The 22,266-nt window shown below is 55.6% G+C and overlaps 1 protein-coding gene across 3 annotated transcripts; it reads right to left on the bottom strand.

Annotated features, from left to right (window-relative positions):
* Nucleotides 1-273: 273 nt before the first annotated feature.
* ZNF787 (zinc finger protein 787) lies at nucleotides 274-21,863 on the bottom strand. 3 transcript variants are annotated; one of them, XM_053605959.1, is made up of 3 exons: nucleotides 21,775-21,863; nucleotides 10,311-10,399; nucleotides 274-2,244 (listed from the first exon to the last, which is right to left on the bottom strand). In XM_053605959.1, the coding sequence occupies exons 2-3, from the start codon at nucleotides 10,387-10,389 to the stop codon at nucleotides 1,178-1,180; spliced, it is 1,146 nt and encodes a 381-aa protein (XP_053461934.1). In that variant the 5' UTR covers nucleotides 10,390-10,399; nucleotides 21,775-21,863; the 3' UTR covers nucleotides 274-1,177. The 3 variants fall into 3 exon arrangements, with proteins under 3 accessions (XP_053461934.1, XP_053461932.1, XP_053461933.1); XM_053605957.1 differs by lacking the exon at nucleotides 21,775-21,863 and adding an exon at nucleotides 21,054-21,447; XM_053605958.1 differs by lacking the exon at nucleotides 21,775-21,863 and adding an exon at nucleotides 17,927-18,368.
* Nucleotides 21,864-22,266: the final 403 nt, after the last annotated feature.

The raw sequence follows: 22,266 nt of genomic DNA, 5'->3' as shown, positions 1-22,266 counted from the left end.
TGGAGCCTCTGCTGCAGCCTCCAAGGCGCCAACAACGTGGGTCCTCAGAAGCTGGAAATGGCCTCAGAGATCCCCTCCCACATGTGACCCAGCAGCAGGATTCACCCCGCGGTGGGGGCGGGAGGGTGACTCCAGGTATCAAGTCGGCTGTGCAAGGAGTGCCAGTGCCAGGCACACTAGAAGGGGCGCCCGGCAGCGACGACGGACACACGCCCCACCCTCCTCAGCTGGTCCGTGTCCTCCCTAGAAACCGAGCCCAGCGTGGCCGGAGACCACGTGACTACAGGGGCGCCCTCAGTGGTACTGGGGGGGTGTCTTCGAGGTTGGAGAGCAGCCACGTTGACAGTGGAGGGAAGGAAGCTGCCTGCCTGCGGTGGCCGGGCTCCAGTCACTGCAGTGCTGCCCGCCACCGGCGTGGGCGCAAGCCGTCGGGAGGGAGGACCCTCAGCCGATGCGGCTGCACCCAAGGCCCGCCGGCCCCCACCCGCCTCCCTTCGCCCTCCCAGACTCAAGAACCAGGCGGGCCGGACGGCTAACAGTGCGCTTTATTGCCCTGCACCTTCTCCCACTTCGCCCTAGCCAGGGGACCTCGTGGCACCGGTTCGGATAGAAACAGCGGCCAGACTCTACTTCGCTCAGAACCCAGGAGGGCGCAGATGACTTTCGCTAGGAAAAAAAAAAAAAAAACAAAGGGACCCCCAGGGCAGAAAAATAACTGGCAAGAAGGGTCAGGACGGTGGGTGTGACTAAAAGAAAATTCTAAATGAGATAAGGGCCCTACTCCAATTCTCTCTCACCTGGGCCCCTCAAAATGCATAAGGCCCAATTCTCTCCATTCCTTCTCACATCCCCACCTCACTCCTCGCCAGGGGGGAAGAGAAGAGGAATTGGCCTTTAGAGCCGAGTCTGGTGGCCGCTCGGTCTACAGTTCTCTCGCAGTCTCTGGACCAGGGCCAGGGCAGGCCAGGCTGGTTGGGGCAGGTGCTGAGAGGGCCAGCAGTCTCCAGGTAAAGTGAACTGGCCTTAACACCCACCCTCGAACCCTGGGTGGACGGCGTTGGGGGAGCCGAGGAAGCCGCGGTCCGTCACACCCTCACTGTCCCTGGATCTCCGGGTCTTGGACGTCGTAGTTCCCGCCAAGCCCGAGGGGCCCCGCCGCCCCCCGGTTCCCCTGCCCCTACCGGCCCTCCCCACCGCGGCACTCGGCACACAGCCCACCAGCCGCGTCCTCCTCTTCCTCTTCCTCCCCACCGGCAGGATAGTAGCTCTGTCCGCAGCTGCTGCAGACCGAGGGCGCACCCACAGCATGGATCTTCTTGTGTCTCCGGAGCGCGGCGCCCTGCACGAAGCCCTCCCCGCACTCCACACAGATGTGGGCGGGTTCCTCGGCCCCCGCTGCCCCGAGCCCGTCCCCGTGCTGGGCCCGCTGGTGGGCCAGGAGCCCGGCCCCGTGCCCAAAGCCCTTCCCACACTCCATGCACACGTACGGCTTGGGAGCAGGGGCGCGCCGCGACCGGGGCCCTGCAGCCTTGGGCCCTGAACCCGCCATGGCTGCGGTCGCCGTGGCCCCCTCGCCCTGTGGGCCCACCACGATGATGCCCTCGCCGTCACCCACTGGGATGGCGATCTCGCCGTCCGCCGCCGCTGCCTCCTCGGGCGCCTTGGCCCTGCGGACACTAGCCGCCAGCACCTTGGCTGCCACACCCGGCCCCGACAGCTCAGGGTGCAGCCGCAGGTGGCGCGCCAGGCTCTTGGGCTGGCTGAAGCCGCGGCCACAGCGCGGGCACACGAAAGGCTTGAGACCGCTGTGCGACCGCCGGTGCTTGGCCAGGCTCTTGCTCTGTGTGAAGCTGCGGCCGCAGTCGGGGCAGGCATAGGGCTTCTCCCCGGTGTGGATGCGCTGGTGCTGCATGAGGTTGGAGCTCCAGCTGAAGCGCTTGCCACACTCGGAGCAGGCATAGGGCTTTTCGCCCGTGTGGATGCGCCGGTGCTGCACCAGGTGCGAACTCTGCGAGAAGGTCTTGCCGCAGTCGCTGCAGGCGTTGGGCCGCTCCCCAGTGTGTGTGCGCTGGTGCCGCGTCAGCTTGGACCAATGGCTGAAGCTCTTCCCGCACTCGTTGCAGATGTAGGGGGCAGGCGGCCTTGGCCGGGATGGGGGGCCAACCGGGGGTGCGGACTGGGGAGGCGACAGCTTGGTCGGAGGCCAGCTGGGGACATCATCATCATCCATAATGAGGATGTCCACTGGAAGGCAAGAGGGTGGAGAGGCAGTCAGAGAGGGCCCTTCTGCCTTCTCTCTCTAAGGACCTGCACTTCCCCACCCCAGATTCCTCCTATCCTGGGCATTTCACTAAATATTTGTATTTATTATTTCAGCCCAACGGAAGACCTGAGCGTCCATTCACTGCTGTTCCTCCCAACACCCAGACCAATGCCCGGGATTCAAGGGGACCTCTGCACAGGACATGTGAGGGGTAGAGGTCCAAGGAAGGTTCTCAGAAAGAAATGGTATCTAAAACCCAAAGCACAGGGCTAGGAGCGAGGAGGCTGCAGGGAGAGGACAAGGCCACTTGATGGTTGTCTCATCTGGTCTCTAGGAAAGTAGTCCTGGCTGCCACATGGAGAACAGGGACAAAGAAGGGAGACCCAGACCAGGAACAGAGATCCCTGCCTCTAGTACCTGGGAGGAAGCCCCATGGAAGTGGTCTCATCACAATGTGCTCACACTAGCTCCTGGCTGCTGGGGAGAAGGGAGCTGTGTGCTCCAGGGAACTAAGGAATGTGGGACATAGTCACCACATCTACACAGGGAGGACACCATCACCATCCACAGTGGCCCAGCACCTCCCACCCACCTGCACCATGTCTGCCCTGAGTGGGTCCCAAGGAGGACAGCCTCCTCCTACCCTTCAGCTCTCGGGACTGGTCTGTGTCCCCTCCCAGAGCTGCACAATCAGACTCTGGCCTCCAAAGGCCCATCCCAGGCCCTGCCTGTTTAGGCACCACACAGGAGTCTTTTCAAACGGGAAATCAGTCACCTCCCCCCTTAGACTGCAGGCTCCTGTAATGTGGGTCTCTGCCCCAACACCCAGCACAAAGAGCTCAAATACTGTCCCTGAAATAATGTGGCAAACATGTAAAATGGAATTATGACATTCCAAAGATACTGCTCCACGCTGAAGTCCTACAAGGGGGTGCTAAGGAGTCTTGTCTCTAGGGGAGCCACTGAGGCACCAGGAAGGTGAGTCACAGCCCACGGCTCTTTGGCCAGAAAGCACACATATCACCACCATAATTGTTCTGGGGCCAAGAAACAGCAAGGCACTGAACAGCAATGCTGTATCCACAAGCAGCACTTCACATGCTCCACTGATGCTCCCCAAAGTGAGGCCTTGGGACCACCAGCAGTAAGTCTGCTAAGAACTTAATAAAGCTGCCCAGGCCTCAATGCACACCCACGGGATCAGCAGTTGGTGGGGGGAGGGGAAGGGTAGTGTAGTGCCTGCCCTGGGCCAGGCCCACCAGATGATTCTCTGTCCTAAGGCACGGAGTATTAGAACATGGCCCTTGAATCACCTGAGCAGAAGAAAACAAATCCAAGTAGAAGAAAGTGGGGGGCACCTTCTGAAGAAATGGCACAAAGCCCATTCTGCTGTCAATATACACTAAGAAGTTACAAGTTCTAAGCATATTACATAGCTGTGCAGAAAGAGGATGTACCTGCCCTCACCACCCCAGGCCACCAGCACCCTGGCTGCCATACCGGGCCCCTACAGCTCAGGGTGAGACTTGATTTTCTAGGTAAACTTAGCCTCCATAAAGTGCCAATACTCCTTTAATTAAAATAACCACTTCATTTTCTAAATTGTCAAGAAAGAAGTGTAACAATGCAAGCAGCCAGGAATAGCACTTGACAGTCCTGAGGAACAGCTCTGACTCTGCCAGGAGCAGCCCAGAGAAAGTGGGAGGAGGGCACTGGGCCTCATCTAGAGTCCAGAAGAACAGCCCAAGGGCAGTACTGGGTAGTGGGAAGGTAAAGGTTGCTGTTGGCCACCCACCGGGCTCTAGTTCCTCTCATGCACCATTTTCCAAGCAGGTGCAGGTATCAAATGCTAAGGGACACACTTAATGACTTCACAGGCCCAGCTCTTGCACAAATGGCCAGGTGCTAGCTCTTTCCACACTCAGTCTGCAGCAGGCAGAGGGCCCTGCTCCACTTGGCCTCACCTCACAGCTTTATCTTTGAAAGGATTCCACCAATTCCCAGAAAGAGCAGAGCAGAGCAGAGCAAGAAGCTCACAGTACCCATGTGGTAAAAACATGACAGCAGTGAGGAAGATGATGGCTCTTGGGACAGCAGCAGCTGCCCTTGTGGAGAGCATTGACCCCACATGCTGGGCTCTGTGCTAAATGCATCCACAGATTACCACACATAATCCCCTGGCAAACAATGTCCTTGTCCTTTTCTCACTGACGGAGGACCTGGTCTGGTCCCTGAAGGCATTGGGGGGATGGGGCTCCACTCCAGAGCTCCCAAAGCAGAACCTCTAGCCCAGGAAGTTGCAATTTCACTGACTTGACCTTCTGACAGAGTGGCCATATCAAAGGCAGAGCTGAAGACCTGAGGACAGAATGGCCAGGGAGGGGGTCTCTACACCCTGTCCTGCCACAGCCCTCTACAACCCATTGTAACCACCACCCTGATTTTGTTTGGTCTTAATAGTCCCCTGTATTTCTTCTGGGCTCTGTCACCCAAGGGTCACTCCAGGCATGACACTTTGGTCATTACTCTTTAACTGAGCATATCTCCAAGTCTCTCTGTACCCAGAGGTCCCTCAAGACACCTACCTTTCACTGTAACTTTTCCTAAGGAGCTAGGCATCAGGACCCTGCCAACTGCATACTCAGCCTGCACTCCATCTTGATTGCCAATCAGCAGCTGGATCCAAGGCTCCCCAAGGTTCTCAGGGACTCAGGGCCAGCACAGTCATGATTCTGGAGGTAGGATCCTGGGTGGTCACTCAGATCCACTGAGGGACTGGGTGGCAGAATGCAACAGCTACTGCTTCTGCCTTAGTAACTGAAACAAACCCTAGAGACCCAGTGGTGACTTTCATGTAGCAATGGCAGGATAAATGATCATTTCCCCAGTTTTTAAGAGAATGCACTGGTTCCCAGCATTTCTTCACAGCTCTGCCACCCAAGGGTGCAGACACTTTGGTCATTACTCTTTGTCTCCAAGTCTCTGCATCCACATGTCCCCTGGGCTTCTTGCTTTTCCTTACAATTTTCCACCAGGGTAACCAGATGAACTCATGAATTTAAGCAGTCTTCAATCTACTGAAATGAGTACACTTTTGGAAGCTAAAACTGTCCCATCTTTGGGGAGCAGGAGCCCCTGCAAGTGTACTGAGTCCTCTACGGGATTCCTGGTGGCTTTTGAGAGCTTCTCACTCTTGACCTCTCAAGATGTCCCGGGCTCCTCTCCTGCACTCCCTGCCCAGATCTCTGGGTGCTGTTTCTCCAAGAAGCCCAGTAAGAGACAATATTTCAGGAATGAAATCTGGAAATGCTGTTTTATTTTGTTTGTATGATAAGATTCCATATGGATTCACACTACCTTCCCATACAAATTCGCGACTGATAATTTTATTTATCTTTTTCTATGCTCTATCTGTGGCTCCTTCTTCCTCACAGAGAACCGTGTTTTTTTAAGACAGAGACTCAAGCTATCGCCCTGGGTAGAGTGCCGTGGCGTCACAGTTCACAGCAACCTCCAACTCCTGGCCTTAAGCGATTCTCTTGCCTCAGGCTCCCAAGTAGCTGGGACTACAGGTGCCCGCCACAAAGCCCAGCCATTTTTTTTGGTTGTTGTAGTTGTCATCATTATTTTACCTGGCTCGGGCCAGGTCGAACCCACCAGCCTCTGTGTACGTGGCTGGCACCCTACCCAATGAGCTACGGGAGCTGCCCAAAACCCTGGTTCTTAATAAGGGACAAGTTGGAACACCCCACAGACAGGGGTCAAAAGAGTTGGAATACCCCATATTACCCCACACAGTCTCAGGGTAACATACTGATGCCAACCAGCAGGTGCAGCTCCTGGAAACAGGCCCAGAGCACCACGGCACACACTGTCCCCAGGGCCCTCGTGCTCTCCTGAGTGTACGATCTTCACTAAGCCCACTTGCCACACCACCTTTGCACTCACCTCTGACATTCTGGTTATCTGAGGCTACTTCATTGTTTGGCCCAGGAAGGGAGCAGCAGGGTCTATGGGCCCCTGCTTATTGGCCTGTCCACACCCTTGGAATCTAATGGCCAGTCCTGCTAGCCACACACCACTTGGCTCACCTTCTTTCAATGCCATTTTCTTCTGGCACAAAAGGTCTCAGGACAATCACCTTAACTGTCCCTTATTATTCATTTGCTCTCTTGCCAGGGTGCCCAAAGGATGTGTTACTCTATGGTTGGTCATTTTAACAGCGCATCCTTAGTGTGGATCTCAGCTACATTGTTTGGCACTGTGATCCTCTTCCAGTATGGGTTAGTCTTTAAATGCCAAGGATACTTTCTTGAATTATAGCTTTTACTATTTATTCTATTCCTTTGCTTTGGATTTCTCCTTCAGGCACTCTGCCTATCCACACATTGGATTTTCTCTAACTTCCTATTCTTTACTGTTTTAATCAATCCTCTAATTTGTTTCCATTTTAAAATGATCCTCCTTTTCACCTTCAAATTGTTCTTTTTTTTAGAAACTGAGTCTTCCTCTGTTACCCCAGCTAGAGTGCCACAGCATCATAGTTCATAGCAACCTCACACTCATGGACTTGAGTGATCCTCCTACCTCAGCCTCCCAAGTAGCTAGGACTACAGGCCCCTGTCACAACGTCTGGCTAGTTTTTCTATTTTTAATAGAGATGGGGTCTTGCTCTTGCTCAAACTGGTCTCTGAACTCCTGTGCTCAAGGGATCCGCCTACCTAGGCCTCCCAGGGTGCTGGGATTACAGGTCTGAGCCACCACGCTCAGCTTCCCCTTCATTTTTTTTTTTTCAAGGCACAGGTGTTTTTCTTCACTCGTGAGCTCCCCCATTTAGCCCTCACTTTGGAATGACTTGGGCTTTCTTCTGTCTCTGCCCAGTGCCCTCATTCTGAGAATGCTGTTCTTCATTTGCCACACCAGCCCCCACTCGCTCCAGACTTGATGAACTTCTGGCCTGTCTGTGGAGCCCCAGTTTCTCCTTTTTCTTCTATATTAAACTATTTTTGTGGGTGTTGGGTTGAACTCAGTGTTTTCCTATTGCTCATCTTTATCTTCTTTTTCTGTAAATTTCCCTGTGCTTTAGGGAGGAGGCTGGGTCCAGGCAGCTGTTCTAACTTCACAGATGTTTTTGCCTGCTTACCTGGATTCCTGTCTTCTGTCCCCATTTTCCTTCCTCTAACATGCTTCATGTTGATTCCTTGAGTGGGGTCCCAACGTGGAGGACGATTTGCCCTTCTAAGACCCTGAAGCCCAGGCTGCTCCAGCCCCTTTGCACCTTCCACTGGCACCCCTCCCCATATTGGTTTGAGCAAAACAACTCCCACTTCAGCTAGGGGTCTCAAAGTGACCACCCCCTCTCCCCTGCCAAGCATTCCTATGCACACAGGGTGACTATTCTGGGGCTCCTCCTCTGCTCCCTCCCGGCCAGATGCTAACTCCACAAGGCCTTGATATATCCCCCATCCAACTGTATTCTGCAATTCACCTGGATACCCGAGGCCCTAGTAACATTTCCAGTGGTCCAGGGGACTTAGGTTTTGCTCCCATTGCTGTTTTCACATGGGAATTCAGGAAGATTAAAGGGCTAAACTGCCGCTGGTGCTGTCATCCTGGACTCAGGCAGGGTTCCGAGGTGGATGCTGAGATTGTTGGGAGGCCCCAGGGCCAGGTGAAGAGAAGTGGCCGCACCTTGGATGTCCTTGAAGAGCAGGTGCTGGGAGGCACAGGTAAGTCAGAAGTCAAGCGACAGCCAGGTAAGGTGCGCCTGGTGTGGGGAGGCCTCTTTATGCCCAGTGGCAACTCAGCCAGGATGGCCCCTCTCCTTCGGCACCTCTAGCCTCAGGCACTGGCTGCTGACACTCCACCTTTGCTGCTCTGCTGGGTCTGGGGCCCCTGGGTCCCCCACACCACGGGACAGTGAAGTTGCCAGCTGCCACTTCAGTCCAAAAACCCCAAGAGCCAGGCGGAGGAGCTGGACTTGACTCTGCCAATGGTGCCAGCTGGGGACCCGGACTAGTGTGCTGGGATGGGAGCCCCGCTATTCATCTTCTCTCCACCTGACAGGGCGCCTCTCCACACACCTGCCCCCAGCCCTCACATCCCTCCAGACAGATGGAAGGAAAATGGACCACATGGCTGGGCGAGCTCTGCTGTGTCTACCCCCACCAGGCACTTCGATGAACCAGGGGGTTCATTTCTATTAGGTCACAGGAGAGCCACAGGTCAACCCATCTCAGGACCCTCCAGTGCACCCTCTTTGCTGAGGCAGGGAAATCACAGGCTGGGCCCTTCCAGGGGTCCAGGGGGAGAGGGGAGAATGGGCATGGATGGTGAGCTGGACAAAGAGGCTCTGACATCCTCCTTCTATAAAGAGAATGAAGATCTGGATGATAAAAAAAAATTTTTTTTGAGACAGAGTCTCATTTTGTCACACTCAGTAAAGTGTTATGGTGTCACAGCTCACAGCAACCTTAAACTCTTGGCCTCAAGTGATTCTCTTGCCTCAGCCTCCCAAGTAGCTCAAACTACAGGTGTCTGCCACAAAGCCCAGCTACTTTGAGATGGGATCTCATTGTTGCTCAGGATGGTCTCAAACTCCTGAGCTCAAGCATTCCACCCACCTCAGCCTCCCAGAATGCTAGGATTATAGGCATGAGCCACCACGCCCGGCTGGATGATAAAATTAAAGATTAGGAACTAGATGACATTAAGAAATAACATTTTTTCAGGTAAGGTCAGCATTGTGCACTTTTGTTTTTGTAAAGGAATAGTCCTTGCATGTCAGCATTTATGGGCAAAACTTAGGTAAGGTCAGCATTGTGCACTTTTGTTTTTGTAAAGGAATAGTCCTTGCATGTCAGCATTTATGGGCAAAACTTAGGAAGGTTGGGATTGTCTCTAAAACACAGAAGGGTGGAAGTTAGCCTGTCAGTGCTGCCAATTGCTAGAAGGCAAGGGGGGCCCATCATCTGAGTACATTTTAATTAAATGTCCACAGTGAAAAAGATTCTAATATTAATTTGTGAAAGGTTAAAGAGCCAAAAACAGGACAGGGGAGAGGAGGGGGCAGCAGCTGAAGGCTGTGTTCCCCACCAGGTGTAGCTTGGGGTAGCATGCAGCATCCCTATGCCCTGTGCAGAGAGCTCACCCCAAAACTCACTTTCTCCTCTGCCCATAGGGGCCTTCCTCATCCTCCTTCCATGGGTCTCAGAAGTAAGTGAGGAAGGAGCCAGGGCACTTTATAAGATCAACACCAACTTTCCCTAGGTCCTCGTGACCCTCAGGCCAGCTGGCAAACTCTGCCAAGGCTAGCACAGGCAAGTCCCACTACTTGCGGCCCCACCACCTATGCTAGGAGGGCAGGCAGACTGCAAGGTGGGAGGTGCTTGCTTCCTCTTGACCTGTGTAGGAAGGATTTGCTGACAAGTCCATACCTTATTCCCCGGTGCGAAGATGGCCCTGCCAGGAAAGCCTGATAGGACACAGTCTCCACAGGGTTTCAGAAAACAAACCCTGGACCCTACACAGCCCACAAATGTGTATTCAACCCAAATAATGCTTTATTAAATAAATGAAACTTGTTGCCAGTATTTAAAAGGTGAAAGATTTCATACAGAAACCCTAACAGCCAGCTTTCCTTTAGAAGTCAGCAACAGGTTGCTGGGACTCCTTCAATCCCAGGCACACACACACCCCCATCTGCTCACTGGTCTAAGGAGCTTCCTGTCAGGGAGGGTCAAGGGGCTGCTGGCACAAGGTAGAATGTCCACCCCTCGGGGGTGGGGCTGTGGGGAAAGAAAGGGGGCACAGACAGGCTGAGGCCCAGGACAGACAAAATCAGATGGAGGGGACGACCCCAGAGTTCCTACAACCATCCAGCTTGAGGAACTTGGGAGGCAGGGCAGGGTCCCTCTCTCTATAGCTAGGAATGTATGGGGTAGGGGAGGGCTCAGGTAGTCCCAGGGGTCCAGGAGGGGAGTAACCAGAGGAGGCCCAGGAACTGGGATGGGGGCCCTCAGCTGACAACTCCCCAAGGCCACCTCACCTGGATTCTCATGACTGGCCATCTGCTGGTCCTCAGAATCCAGCGGCCCCGGAGACCAGGCCTCTTCCCGCAGTTCCATATCTGGGTCCCTATGAGAAAGGGATGAGATGAAGGACAGAGTTTATTGGATGCCAGACTGGACTGAGGGTCCCAGAGGGCAGGTGCCATGTGGTCCAGGAACCAGGAGACACTTGGTGAAGTGGCCTGGAGCTGAATGGGACCTTCGGGGGGGGGGGGGGGGGGGGTGAGGGGGCAGTGGTCTAGCTGAGGCCAGGTACAACTCAGGAAGAGCTCAAGGGCTGACAAAGGCTGCAGCCGCCAGAGCCATTGTCCCAGCCCTGCCACTCACCAGTGGGACACAGGTATATATGTGTGTAAGCAAAACCACCCCCCACCCCCCTCCATTTTGTCATCGCAGGATGGAGGATAACCATGGTATCATCCAGTGTACACAAGACCACACAAACGTGCAGCTCTGGCCACAGGGGAGGATCTGGAATTGTGACAACATCCTCACACGTTGGCTGGACCTCAGCCAGCACCCTGAGTATGCTCAGCTCTCTGAGGAGACCTCATCCTCCACCCTCTACCCACAGCAGGGGCTACACCTGTGGAGTAGATGCATGCCTCTACTCTGAGCACCTCACATCTGCCTGTTGCATCCTCCTAGAACCCTCCAGTGACAAAGACTCACACCTCCCCAGGTACCACAGGGAGCCCTGCGGGGAGGTGCGGGGGAGCCACAGAGGATGTGCCAGGTAGTTCACTAAGGAGATGTGCAATCATAGTACCACCTGGGGACACCCCACTTCCCGGCTCCAGGCCCTGCTCGAAATGGTTTACAAGCTACCACCCTCTGGGTGGGTGTGACTGTTGTCCCCATTATACAGATGAGGAACCTAGAAGCCCCAGGTCTCTCACCCAGGGGTGGGACAGACCCTGTGTGGACACCAACTATCAAGCCTGAGTCTGCCCCAGACTCCCCTGCTGCCTGGCTTCTCACCCCCACGCACCTGGGAAGAGCCCTTTCCCAGAGGGAGAGAGGATGGCGATGCTCTCTGCAGACCCACGCAAGGACATGTAACAAGCACTTCCTGTCCCCTCCATGACCAAGTGCCTACATTATCAGGAGACACAAGTACCCAGGGGGTGCCTAGTCCTGCTCCACAGCCCTCTGACCAGCAGGGAAGGCAGGAGTGACCACTCCTCACCTTTCAGTACCCTCCTCAGTTTCTCCCCCTGTAAAATAGGAATGACCATGCCCAGGCTGCTGATCATGGGATCCCCTCAGACAACAGGAAACAGGCTACCCACACTGCCCCTGACTGGATCCTGCTACAGCCTCAAGAGGGAAATAACCTGGGAACCCTGTTGCCTGAACATGGCCCACGAGGATGCAGGTGCAGGGCTGGTGGCCCTCTTCCTCCTGCTGGCCCTAATCACCCCAGAGACCAGTAGCTGGTCACCTCGGACCTCCAACCAGCCCATCCCCTTGCCTGGCCTCCTTCCTCATCCTACCTACCTACCACCCCGTCTGTTCCACAACCTGTGCCATGCCAGGGTCAGGATGATAAATGGCCCCAGGCACAGCAGAAGCTGAGACATGACACTTCACCCCTTCAAGGCCTATCTCAGGAAAAACCACACAGGAAGGATAGGCAGACATCCCCTCCAACAGACGTAAGCAACCCGCAAGTAGCTGGGGCCAGGTGGAACAGTTCAGGTTAACCCCAAGGGGTTTGGGCACGACCCAGACCAGGTCAGTTCTGCTTTTCAGGAAGTTGCTCTGCTGGAAATTCCAGTGCAGGAAGTACCTCTAGCGGGAAGACAACATCCACCACAGGGAGGCCATGAGCCTGATGTAGGAACACCAGAAGGTCAAGAGGCAGTCAGGACTGGCCACCAGGATGCCCTCCACAAGACTTCAACTTTTTCATTTTACCTTTACCTTCCTAATTTCTACAATAACAGATGATCACTTCTTCAGTAAGTGGGAAAGATGAAAGGAGTTCCCAACGGCCCTGAGGACCAGGTTTTTTTCACAGGAGCAGGTAACCCAATGGGGTCCGCAGAATGTCCCAGAAGATAACTGCAAAAGGGCAGCCCTGGGCTAAAGCCACCTGGAGGTTAGCAGGGGTCTGACCTTTCACCTACGTGGAAAATGCCCACCAGGACATTCTTGTCACCATAGCGGAGGCCAGACACATGCCAGCCTTCCTCAGCCTCCATGTATTTTAGTCACATTTTCACTGTTACCACCCTTTGTTTGGCCCCTTATGGGAGCACTCAAGCCTCAGGGTCTCATTTCCCAGTGAAAGTCCCAACCTGTCAAAGTAAAGTGAAATGTGTGTGTTCCTCTCCTGCTCAATCTGCTTCACGGGGAATAAATCTTCAGACCTCACAGAGACCCTGAAAGACGAGAGGAAAACTTCTGCCCCCCACGCAGGACAGCCGGCTCACAGCAGCAGGAAGCTCCTCAGTTACTGGACACGGAGCCACTACCTGGACTGAGCACTCCACCCCCAGTTTCACGCCAGGAGAAGGAGAATGTGGCTCACCAGAAAGGCACACGCGTGTTCATGGCAGCACTGCTCAAAGTGCTCAAAATGGAAACTAGGCAGACACAGAGGCCTCAGGCTGCTGAGTCTGTGCTGGGTCCAGATAAGCAGAGCCCAGAATATTCTGTACTCCAGCCTTGCTAGCAGAGTGAGACACTGCCTCAAAAATAATAATAATAATAATAATAAAATTATAAGATAATTATAAGTGTGATATTATAAGACAATGGTGATATTTACACAACTCAGTGACCATATTAAAAAATATTGAATCATATACATTTAAAAGTGAACTTTAGGATACGTAAATGATATCGCTATTAGAAAGTAAATACTGGGCGGCACCTGTGGCTCAGTAGGTAAGGTGCCGGCCCCATATACCAAGGGTGACGGGTTCAAACCCAGCCCCGGCCGAACTGCAACCAAAAAATAGCTGGGCGTTGTGGCGGGCGCTTGTAATCCCAGCTACTTGGGAGGCTGAGGCAAGAGAATCGCTTAAGCCCAGGAGTTGGAGGTTGCTGTGAGCTGTGTGAGGCCACGGCACTCGCACTCTACCGAGGGCCATAAAGTGAAACTCTGTCTCTACAAAAAAAAAAAAAAAGAAAGTAAATACTCCACAAAAATTTGTACAGGCCTTCTGAGTATAACAGTGTAAACATTAAAAATGCAAAAAAAAAAAAAAAGGCGAGGCGGGGTGGGGGAGGGGTGCTGCTCTCAGCCCTTTCCTTGAAACTGGTTTGCCCAGTGAATGTGTTGCCATAGAGTTGCCACCTAAACCAGAATGTGTTAACTCAATAAAGGCAGGACTTCCCAGCTCAGAACTGTCCCCTGGCTTCTAGCAGGGAGGTCGGTCTTCCACACCCCTCCTCCCCATGGGCAGAATGGCCAAGGTAGCAGTCACAGGGGACCCCACTCATTCTGTGGGGGTCTACCTCACCCCAGGGGCGTATGCTACCTAGACCAGGCATGTTTGCAGGGGTGAGGACCAGGAAGAAAGTTGGTTGAGGTGAGCAGGCGCAGGGGTGACCCTGGGCTTCCAGAACTAGAAAGGCTGTTCCTTGGGAATGGCAGGAGGGTCAGCAAGCTGTGACACCCACCAGTCATCGATGTCCATCCATCAATGACCACATCAAATAATGTGTGCTATTTAACCTAGACTTTGCCTCTTCGTCAGCAGAGCCTAAGTATTTACTACCTGGCCCAGCAAAGAAAGGTACTGGCTCTGGTGTAAGAAGAAGAGTGGAGGAGCAGGGGACTCTCTGGGCAAGCTGAGCCTGCTGGGCTGGGAGAGGCTCCACACTTGGGTGGTTGTGGGGAGCAAGGCCAGGCAGCAATATAGGGTTAGAGGACAGCCTGCTTGGGTCAGTGGCCTGAGGCTGCTGCCCTCAGTCTCCTGACCATTTTCTCTGAGTCCCATGGACAGGAGTGTCTGGCCCAGCTGAAGCTGGGCTCACCACAGGTGAGATGCCAAATGAACACCATTCTGACAGAGACCTTGGAGGAAAAGAAAGAGCTTTTCTCCTGCCTTTTTGGCAAGGGGCACCTTCGCTTTGCACTGGGGTCTACAAACTCTGTAGCCAATAAGCCTAGAGGCAGCAGACCGGTAAAGGTGCAGCAGAAAGTAGACAGGACACAGGATGGGAGCACAGGAGCTGACCCATCAGGGAGAGAACCTATCAGGAAGAGGCAGAATAAGCAGGTGCCCTCAGCCCCGGGTGGCCCCACGACATTGACCAGCCCTGGCTCTACAACTGCTTTGCTCTATGACCCTGAGCAAGTGGCCTGGCCTCTCCTCCTCCGTGCAGCAGGGCCAGGATGATAGGTCACTGCAGAGCTGTGAGCACCAGATGGGGGCTGGAGAGGGTTAACCAGAGACTCTTTCAGGAAAAGTGAAGAGCATGTTCACTTAACTCTCCCTCCCTCCCCCAGTGGTTCTTTCCTTCATGCAAGTAGTTGCTGAGGCCTCTTGTCCAAATGCAGGGTCCAAGAGTTGGGCTGCAGATTAGGAAAAAGGCTGGCCCCAGATGCTGGGGGACCTTCAAGCCACTACCAGGAAGAGAGGCTCCCAATTTGTTCTTAACAACCCCCCTGGGCGATTCAAGAACACACCTGCCTGGGGTTTAACAACTTCTGAAAGCAGCAGGTGCCTGCAACTCCCTACCCCTCCCCCCAACCCAAAGCCTCCTCCCCACCTGCTCCAGAGACAGGAAGGGCAGGAGTGTCTTCCAGGCCCTTGAGCGATCCAATTAGCAGGGCTCAGGTAGGGCTATTAAGCAGGAGACAAATTATTGTTATTATTGTTGTTATTAGGCACGCCCACCCCTGGGAGGCCTGCTTGCCAATTAGCCCCTTTCTTCTGCTGCCAATCTCACCTCCTGCAGCAGCTCCCCTGCCCCTCAGGAAGGAAGTGTCTACTCCTGGGCGCCACTCAGGTTCTCCCCAGACCCTTCTCCCTGACCTCTGCCCAGACTCTTCCCCATGACCAGCTGGACACCCCTCCAGCCTTTGGGATCCTGAGCAAGTGCCCACCTTCATATGTCAGCACTCAGACCCCACCCCACCCTTACTCTCCTAGGCCGTCACTTCCTCCCACAACAAGCCTTCCCTGTCCCTCTGAAGTGACTCCCCGGCAACAGAGACCAACTCACTCACGTCTGTAAAAGGCCATTAGGTTCAAGCTCCCCAATGAAACCCTGGGCAAAGGCTGTGGACAGGTACTCCCCAGGGACAGAACAGAACAGACTCCATCTTGGTGGCCATGAGCAAAAAGCACTGCATGCCCACTGGTGTAATAAAAGAGAACCCGAGTGCAGATGAGGAGGAGGAGAAACAGGAGCCCCAGCACTGCCGCAACCGGAGAGGTTAGGCCCAGAACCACCACAACTCCACACCCAGGTGAGACACCCACCCAGGGACACTCTGCACACAAATGCTTAGGACAGCATCCATCAATCCTGACAGGGGGATGCCTCAAATGCCCACCAAGAAAGGGACCAATGCATGTGGCATGGCCTTTCAAGGGGATTTGGCTTAGCCACAGCAGGCAAGGCAGCACTGACCCCTGCTACCACACAGATGACCCTTAGAAACGTAAACCTTTATAAATCAGCAGTCACATAAAACCAGAGAGCCCATGGCTGTTTAAAGTCCAGAAAAGGCAAACCCACAGAGAAGTAGCTTAGGGCTTCTGTCCTGCAGCAGGGGATTGGGAGGTATGTGTGCTCAATGGGTACAGAATTTCTTTTTGGGATTGACAAAAATGTTCTATAATCAACCGACACACAACTCAGCAAAGCTAAAACACACTGACTTGGACGAACTATGCCCTGTGGACTGCCCTGTGGAATTGTAACTCAATACAGCTGCTATTGACAACAAACAGCCCAGCCCAAAGGCTCTGAGTCCAAAATTCAAATTCCTGCCTCCACTCTGTCCAGGCACCCTGCAAACCTGCTTCCCCGGCCCCAACTCCCTGCTCCCTCCAGGGCTCCTGGGGCCCCCACCAGTCTGTTCCTTCTCACGTTTCAAGGGTCTGATCAAATGTCACTTCCTCCCAGGCACACCTTACACCACATGGCAGGATCTGCTCCTGGCCAGGGTCATCAGAGTTCCTGCCCTGGAGTCTGCATCTGCTCCTGGGCACTCTGCTCCCCAGGGGCAAGCCAGGTGTGCCAGGCACCTGCCACCCCAGTACCCATGGTTGGCGCTTAGAACCTATTGACCAGTAGGGCCCATTGGTGCTGCGGGGGCCAACCCCTCTGCTCCTTTCTTCAGCACTGCCCAGAAGCAGACCCTCTGCTCTCCTGCCAGCTCCTTCCCCACTTCCTTTTCCTGTGGGTGCCTCCCTCCAAGCCTGGGACCCCCACACACACACTCCTGCCCCTCCTGCCAGGAGTCTACATCTACATGGCATCTCTCATCCAGCCCTCAGCCCAGGGGCGAGGCTTTGCTGTTGGGGGACACCTCTGTGACACCACTGGAATATCGTGCCTGCCTTTCTCAAGATTCCTGTTTACCCTACAGTGGGTGGCAGACTTGTGGAGAGCCTTTCATTTTGCTGGACTCAGGCCTGGCAGATGATGTTCTAGAAGGTGGCCTGTCTCCCTTCAGGCTGAGGGTTATTCAGACTCAGGGCTGAAGCCGAGCAGTTTCAGGGCACGTTTCTCTTTTGCCCCCAACTCTTTCAGTCTCTTCCTCTCTGGGGTCGGGGTGGGGGTTAATTAGTGGGGCATCTAAGTTCATCTATTTCGTGGCTTTACTTTTCCCAAACATCTGGTAGCTGGACCAGCACAGCAGCAATTGCCCCACACTCTTGTCAGAGCCACCTTCCTGGGAACACAATCGGTGCAGCTCAAGGCAGCAGGAGGGCAGGGGGACAGAGTGCAGCCAGGCAGACAAGGCACAGGCTCCTAGGCCCCACCTTCTCCACTAGGAAGGGGTTTGGGGAGGGGAAGGGGAGCTTCCAGAACCTTCATACACTGTCACATGCAGCCCACTCAGGGCAGCTGGGCCAGAACTGCCATCAGCACCTAAAGACCTTATTTAGGTGAAGGCTCTCAATTCTTAAAAGGTAGTATAACTGAAAATTGTTTAAAAAACAAACAGAACAGTCTTCAGGCCACCCAAAAAAAACTACACTATGGACCTTGGGTAATAATGTGTCCATGTAGATTCACTGACTGTAACAAAGGTGCCACTCGGAGGAGGAAGCTGATGTGGAGGACAGTGTACGGGAACGGGAACTCCCTGTACCTTCCACTTGACTCTGCTGTGAACCTAACAAAACTGCTCTAAAAATATAAAATCTTGGTTGTGTCTCACCCCTATAGTCCCAGCTACTTGAGAGGCTGAGGGGTGAAGATGGCTTGAGCCCAAGAGTTTGGGGCTACTGTGAGCTGAGCTAATGCCACGCATAGCACAGTACCCTGGATGACAGAGTGAGACACTGACTCAAAAATAAATAAAAAATAAAACTCATACAAAACACCCCGCCATGGGCCCTCGCCACGTGGCCCCTTTGGCCTCTCTGGGTCCGCAGAGTACAGTGCACAAACTTACCCAGGCCCAGCAGAAGCACCACCCTGGTAAGCCCTCCTGGATCACTCCGTCCCTTAGCTCTGAGGTTCTCTCTCACCCAGGTCACATTTGTCAGGCACAGATGACACCAGACCCAGGTGCAGGGAACTGGGATCACGGGAGGACCCATCCTTGTCCCCACTGCCACCCAGTGAGAAGAGGAAGGAGCGACACAGCAGCACTAGAACAGGCTCTGGGGCCAGCCAGGATCAGAACAGTACCACCAGGAACCAGCCATGTGGCACGAACAAGGCACTCCACCTGCTGCCTAGCCTCATTCTTGCAGGCTTAGAGTCCAAATTCCGTGAGATGTCAAGAGCTAGTGCTGCCTACCAACACAGACTGGCGCTGCCCTACAGACACGGAGGCTAAGGTGCAGCATGGAGCGGCCACAGCACGCAAGGCCAAGAGCCAAACCCCAGCCTCCTGAGCACCAAAGCAGCTTTGTTCCCCTCTAACTCTTACACACTGGTATTTGCTCCTGTGTCCCTGGGGGTCGGGGTGAGGCCTATCTTAGCTCTTCAGCATCTGCTGCAGGTCCTCTGGGCCACAGAGCATCCAGCAGACTGTGGGCTCAAGGAGGGAGGCACAGCCCTGCAAGTGGCAGCCTCAGGAATCAGTGGCTCTCACCCACAGGCCCTGGCTTTGAGGCCAAGATGATCTCTGATGCACTTCTGGGTCCCTAACATCACCACCCACACACCACTGGCAAAGGACGGAAGAAGTCTGTGACCCAAAGGGAGTGGCCAGGAGGGCTAGGCAGGGAAGAACTGGGAGCCACCATAAGGGCGCAGACCACTCTCTCAAGTTCAGGGCTCAGCAATTTCCCTATGGCTACAAGGCACCAGCTCTGTGCTCCCAGGATGGGATCACTGGCACTGGCTCTGTGTCCACCCAGACTCTCCCACCTGCCTTGCTCTCCCCAATGCTGGGTCAGCAAGGCCCCCTGGGTAGCTTACACCATTGCAGCACCCAGCACCCCCACTACTCTGTTTCTCCCCCTCTGCTGGAGGTTCCCTAGCATGAGGGCCAGAGTCCCCTGAACCCACCAGTGGACCCATGTGTGATAGTGTGCCCTGCCACACAGGGAGCCCCACCCTAAGCCCAGCAACTGGCACTTGAGAGGACTTCAGGACAACCTTTGTCTCCCAGGGCCAGACCTATGCCAAAAGCAGTCGTCAGAGAGGTGGCCTTATGGTCAAGACATCACTAATCTGGAATCCCATACAACTCGCTCTGAGGCTGTCATGGGGCCTGGGGCTTGCAGGTGCTGGCTGGAGCCACTTCATCCCATAAAATGGGGGTAACCACATCTGTCTCATTCCCCTAAAATGGGGGTGACTGTTCCCATCCCAGGGCCTCAAGAATAGCGAGTACTGGCACAAGGCCAGGGGCCTATGACAGCTCTGCAAGGGAATACGGTAAATCTTTCCCCACCCTGGAGACCCTACACCAGCCACACAGGCTGGAGGCCTCAGGAAACATTAGTGGGTGAGGCAATGCCGTTTGGAGAGGCCTGAGAGACACATTTGAGCACAGCTGCCCTGAGAGCTGTGAGTGCCTAATAATGACTAACAAAGAAAGCCCCCTGGGTCAGCCAGGCAGTTGCTAGAGTCCTTGCTCTGTGCTCCTGCCCTTCCCCACCTAGACCTGTCATCTTCCCTGAAGTCCCACAATCTTCTTAGCCACCCCCTCCTTTCCCTTGCACATCCCCTGACCATAAGGGGCCGCCCTGACAAATCTGCCCACCCCTCTGCCTGCTGCTTACAGGTGAATGTGTTTCTACCACAGTTCTGAGATGCTCTGGAGGGGACTATGGGACTCCTGCTGTGCTCCTGGCATCACCCCAGCACTGTGAAGCCTTAGGACCCTCCTCCTACACCCAGGCTGGGCCAGACACCTCTCTGGGCCCTCAGGCACAGTACTGTGCTCAAGCCATCTGTGTCAGTGTGCCTGGCACAGGGCCTGGAGGCATGGTAGCCTAAATGGACAAGCTTATTCAGTGAGTCTGGTTGTGCTCGCTTTTGGACACTGAAGAGGAAACTGAGCCTGGGAAAGGGGAAACAACATGTCCAAGGTCACAGAACTGGAGAAAACATCAGGAAGGCTGCACCCAGAGGAGCCTGGCTCTAGAGCCCTTTCCACACTTTTGATGCCCACCAAGTAGGCTTGCTCCAGCTCTGGAGTAAAGGTTAAGGGTCTGAGGTCAACACTATACCACCCCCACCAGTCCGGACAAAAACAGAGGCTGAAATTACAGCTAAGGCCGTGAGGGTAATGAGGGGGAAAAGCCCCTGGGGACTGCAACTCAGTGCCAGCTGAGTCTGCACACAGGCTGGCGCTTCACCAGAGGCCAGGCCTGTGACAAACCCTTCAGCCAAAGCAGCAGAAACCACTAAGGCAGGAGATAACCACAGCAGGAATCTGATCGGAATGCTTTCTGGGGCTGAGGCAGGAGGACCAAAAGGACTGCATTGGGGCAGGAAGGTGAAGGTCAGCTGCATTTGGCTAAAGAGGCTTACAGCCTCACAGAGGGGCTAAGCCAGGATCAACTACAACTGTGCTTCTTCCCCAGTGTGGGGCCAGATCTGATTCCCAAGTGGATTGTCAGCATTGCCAAACACAGGGTCTGACACCAGGAAATTGCACAGAAAAACGAATCCAACTGTTCCCTCCCTAAAGCCTTGACCATCCCCCCACACAACTCTGTGCTGCGTGAAGGTACTTCCCTGGGTTGCCACAGCTCCCTGGACCTCTCTGGCCTTTGGTCACTAAAAAGGGAACTCAGCATGGGAAAGGGGACCTGGACCTGCCTGGTCTTAGGACACTGAAGGAGACAGTTTGGAGTGTCAGCCTCTGCCTTCCACCCGGACCTCAGGTTCTTGCCACTGAAGAAGCCTGTCTACATTCGCTCTTGCTTCGTGTGACTGGGGGTCGTTTATCTGCCCGATTTCGAAGGTCCTGAGGCACGCGGGGGTGGAGAGGTCTCAGGCTGGGCCATAGGTGGGGTGTGAGAGGGGCGGGGTTCGGGATCTGACCCGCCCGCTCCAGCAAGACACCTAGCGCCAGGGAGGGAGGCCTCTGGATGGTTACACACGCGGTGGCTGACCTTGGCCCAGTCACTTCCCTTCCTGGGGACGCGCTTCCTGCCGCCCGCCCGCGCGGCGACGAATGAATGGGCCTCCCGCCGGCCGGAACCCGTGTAATTACCGCCCGATCAAAGGCCACGCGCGGCCCGCCCGGGGCAGAAACCGGACCCGGCAGACTCGCTAAGGGGAAGGAAAGGATTAGAGTAGGGAGGCCTGGGGTCGGGGGCCGACGCATCGGGCCAGATCGGCCGGTCCGCGCGGCCCCTTCCCCCACGCGGGTCTCAACTTCCCCCAAGAATTGCCACCACTTCCGGCCACGACAGGCGGTGGAGTTGGGGAGTCGGGAATGGACAGAGCCGGTCCACCCTGCAAAGGCAACCCCAGTCGAAGTTCCGGGCCCCCACCCCCGCAGCACGCACAGGCCGCCCTCAGCGCGCCCCTGCTCCGGTGCCGCGCACCCGCACCGCACCCCCCTCCCGGGAACACGCCTGTCCCGCGCCCCCCGCCCCGCGCGCTCCCAGTCGCGGCCCGCCCCGCGCCCAGAAGCGCGCGCGCACGCGCACTCACTCGGCCCGCGTCAGCCCGGCCGCGCGCCCACTCACGCCCCCCCAACAGCGCGCACGCGCGCTCGGCCGCCCAGGCGCGTTCGCCCGTCCACCCCCAGTCCAAAGCCTGCTCCCCGAACCGCGCGCCCACCTTGGCCCCGGGCGCAGGCCCCCCTCCCCCGGCCCTACCCCTCACCTCCTCGGTCCCGGGGCCGCCGCGCCACACTCCTCCTCCTCTCTCCTGCTTCGCGGATGGTGGCGGCGGCGGCAGCGGCGACTCAGACCCTGGGGTCAGGGGACGGACGCCCAGGCCGGAAGTGACCTTCCCGGCCGCTTCCGCCCGCGCCGCTCCCCCCCCACTCTCCCTCCCCGTGGGTCTCCTCCCTGTCCTCGCCGCTCTAGGAAGACAAGCCCGGCGACCCCTATAGCCACCGGCCCCCGCTCTATGGTGCCGAGCGGGCGCCTATGGGACACACTTCCGGACGCATCTAGGACACAGGTCCTCCGTCCATTCTCTATGGCGCCTCTTGCGGAGGGGCTCCGGCCCCGCCCCCTCCCCCTCCCCAGGCTGGCGGCGCGGGTTCGGCCCGTTAGGCGTAGACTTCCGGGTGCAGAGGGCGGCGCCCCCAAGGCCGGGCTCCTGCGCCTGCGCGGTCGACTTCTCACGCCCGCCTCGGAGAGGGGCAAA

This window comes from Nycticebus coucang, chromosome 10 (genome assembly GCF_027406575.1).
Source record: "Nycticebus coucang isolate mNycCou1 chromosome 10, mNycCou1.pri, whole genome shotgun sequence".
Lineage (NCBI taxonomy): Eukaryota > Metazoa > Chordata > Mammalia > Primates > Lorisidae > Nycticebus > Nycticebus coucang.
This window is presented reverse-complemented; position numbering and strand designations above follow the sequence as displayed.